Source organism: Poecilia latipinna, unplaced genomic scaffold, assembly GCF_001443285.1.
Source record: "Poecilia latipinna isolate Pla-1442-1.1 unplaced genomic scaffold, P_latipinna-1.0 Scaffold2296, whole genome shotgun sequence".
Lineage (NCBI taxonomy): Eukaryota > Metazoa > Chordata > Actinopteri > Cyprinodontiformes > Poeciliidae > Poecilia > Poecilia latipinna.
The window spans coordinates 24240-26772 of record NW_015114912.1 but is presented as its reverse complement, the minus strand read 5'-3'; the positions used below and the strand labels follow the sequence as shown (position 1 = coordinate 26772).

Below are 2533 nucleotides of genomic sequence, written 5' to 3'. Positions count from 1 at the left end.
TGGGAATAAAAATTAAAAAAAAAAAAAAAAACAAAAAATAAAAAAAAAAAAAAAAAAAAAAAAAAAAAAAAAAAAAAAAACTGAGGTAAGTTTGAATTTAATGCAAATTTTTTTCTTCTAACCCAGACCGATTCAACAAAATAAATGTGGGCTAAAATATAAACACACCTATGAATATTTGCTTTAATGTTCATCAGCAACTTGTAGACAAATTGAAAAAGATGGTTCACATGCATCTTGAAAAATTCAAATATTATAATATTCATGTTCATGAGATAATGTGGACTTTTGGCTGGTGCTGACAGGAAGTGAAGAGGCCGTATTTTGCCGAAATAAAATAACTTTAGAACCACTCAGACGAATACTGAGTAAAGAAGGTTTCCTATTTATTTGCTTTGTGAAATGAGATCTGCGTAAAAAAAAAAAAAAAAAAATATTGCGGGGATTTTAATCTCACAAATAATAAGCATACTACATGTGTGAACCCATACCGTCCGTCTTGCCATTCTTCAGCATATGGACCAGGCCCGAGTTCTCCATCTCTACGATGGTCTTCATGTGCTTGGAGATGAGCTCCCGTTCCACCACCTTGACGATGGGCTCCTCCGTCGACTTGTCCAGGCAGTGCATTACCCGCTCAATTTCCTCATTAATTCTGGCTTCTACCTTCTTTATGTACACACTTGCACTGTTTTCTGAAAGGAACTTTTGGCTCTCCAGCTAAGTGAAAACAAGCAATTTATAGAGTATATATCAGCAGTGGTTCACAAATGCGCCGAGTCATCTGTACAAATGCAGCAAAGGTAAAAGCTGATCTAAATTCAAACAATCAATAAGTTATGAAGAGTGAGTTTTCATCCAAACCTGGAAAAATTCTGCAGACATTTCCAAGAACGGTGCTTCAAAGTCTTCTTCATAAACAGATCTTCCTTCAAGGCCGAGGATCATTAACATTTGGCAGGCATTTCTAATGGCCCCCCTGAAGGAGAGGAGAAGCAGGCCAAATGTTGAGGGAAAACACCCAGCAACATGAAAGAAAAAACTAAAATATTTTAAAGAGGGTGAGAGTGTTCATTTCACCAACAGCCCCCAGTCCATTTTTCAATATTCATCCATTCTTTACTTTGAAAAATCCATGTGGTCGCACAGCAGGAGGGTCAGGAAGATAAATATTTGAAAATGTCAGCAGCTTTAAAGATTTTCCCCCCAAAAGGCAGAAAGGCCATGGATGTTTTAACAGCTCCTTTATTTCTTCCTCCAAATGAACATAGTCTCTCTCTGACCACAATTATACCGCCCTTAATTAGACGTACATTTATGCCATTATCTGCATGCTGAATTATTCATTCGGTAGCAATCTTTAATGTGTGTTGCTCGTCTACCTGTCCACCACTTCTCCCTTCCTCTCCCGCGCGATCATGTCCAGCAGGGTTTGTCGAAGGTGGTCTCTGATGCAGCCATATCGAACCACCTGATCCCTAAAGATGATGAGCCCCAGGTTGTAGACGTTTTCTACATTGTTTTGCTGCACATAAACTCGATCCTTTGGCACAAAAACAAAAGAGAAAGTCTTGGACAATGTGGGAATTTTGCAGTTTACTGAAGATGGGCATGTTGTAATAACAATTTTCTCCTGGAAATATCTGCAACCTGACATTAACATGAACCTCCAAGGTTCCACCAAAGAGCCAGCTTGGTCCTGAAGCCCTTAAAAACGTCTCTAATATAAATGTCTGACAGTTCTTCTGTTACATTTTAAATGTCTGTAGGGAAGGGTTAGGGCTATGATTTGTTGGCAAAATTAAAACTGTCACCATTTGTATCATCAAAGGATTTGAAATGAACATTTACAAACTGCTAATAGTACTTGCCAAGTGGAGCACTGACCTGTGTACCTTTGTGATGAAGTGTGATTATTTTGATGCCAATCTGACTTTTCTTTAATGAAGTTGCTTGTTTATTATTAAATAAAAAAAAAAATCCAAACTATAACTTAAGAGATTTAAACTTGATGTGCATTACATTGTCATTGTGTGTTGGTCTCAATGAGCCAGCAGTAAGGTATACCATTGTATCCAAAATTAACAATATTACTTTGAATATAGTCAATAAGAACTGCTTCCAATTAGATGTTGATTGTGCAAAGATGACTGAACTTGTTACATTAGTTTTTTTTTTTAAATTTCATTAACAATTCTGCTGCCATTTCTGCAATATAGTGGTTCTAGTTTAACTACCGCAACACCTTGTGTGTCTTCAGTGAGTTTAAGCAATCAATCCACCTTAATGATGCTACTGCTGGCTTAGTTTACCAGAGTGCGACATTCACTAGAACCAAAGAGACTGTAAAGGATTTCAGAAGGACATTTCAACATCATCATTAGACCATTATATACAGACAGGAAACATTTCACAGCACCAGGTTAGTGGGTATGCATCCGACATCAAGGACACCCCCGTGACTGTCTTCAACACAGTCATGGGGGTGTCCAGTGGATCTGGCAAGTTATGTGATGCTGGTCATATTTGAAAG

At 37.6% G+C, this 2533-nt stretch overlaps 1 protein-coding gene across 2 annotated transcripts in view; it reads right to left on the bottom strand.

The window, feature by feature from the left end:
- The window catches only part of cul3b (cullin 3b), a 23806-nt gene that overhangs the window by 9688 nt on the left and 11585 nt on the right, over window positions 1-2533 (bottom strand). For both annotated transcript variants that reach the window (XM_015018613.1, XM_015018615.1), the window contains 3 exons: window positions 1383-1543; window positions 865-979; window positions 492-720 (listed from right to left, as the gene is read on the bottom strand). In XM_015018613.1, coding sequence (XP_014874099.1) covers window positions 492-720; window positions 865-979; window positions 1383-1543 — 505 coding nt within the window. The remainder of the gene's footprint in view (window positions 1-491; window positions 721-864; window positions 980-1382; window positions 1544-2533) is intronic.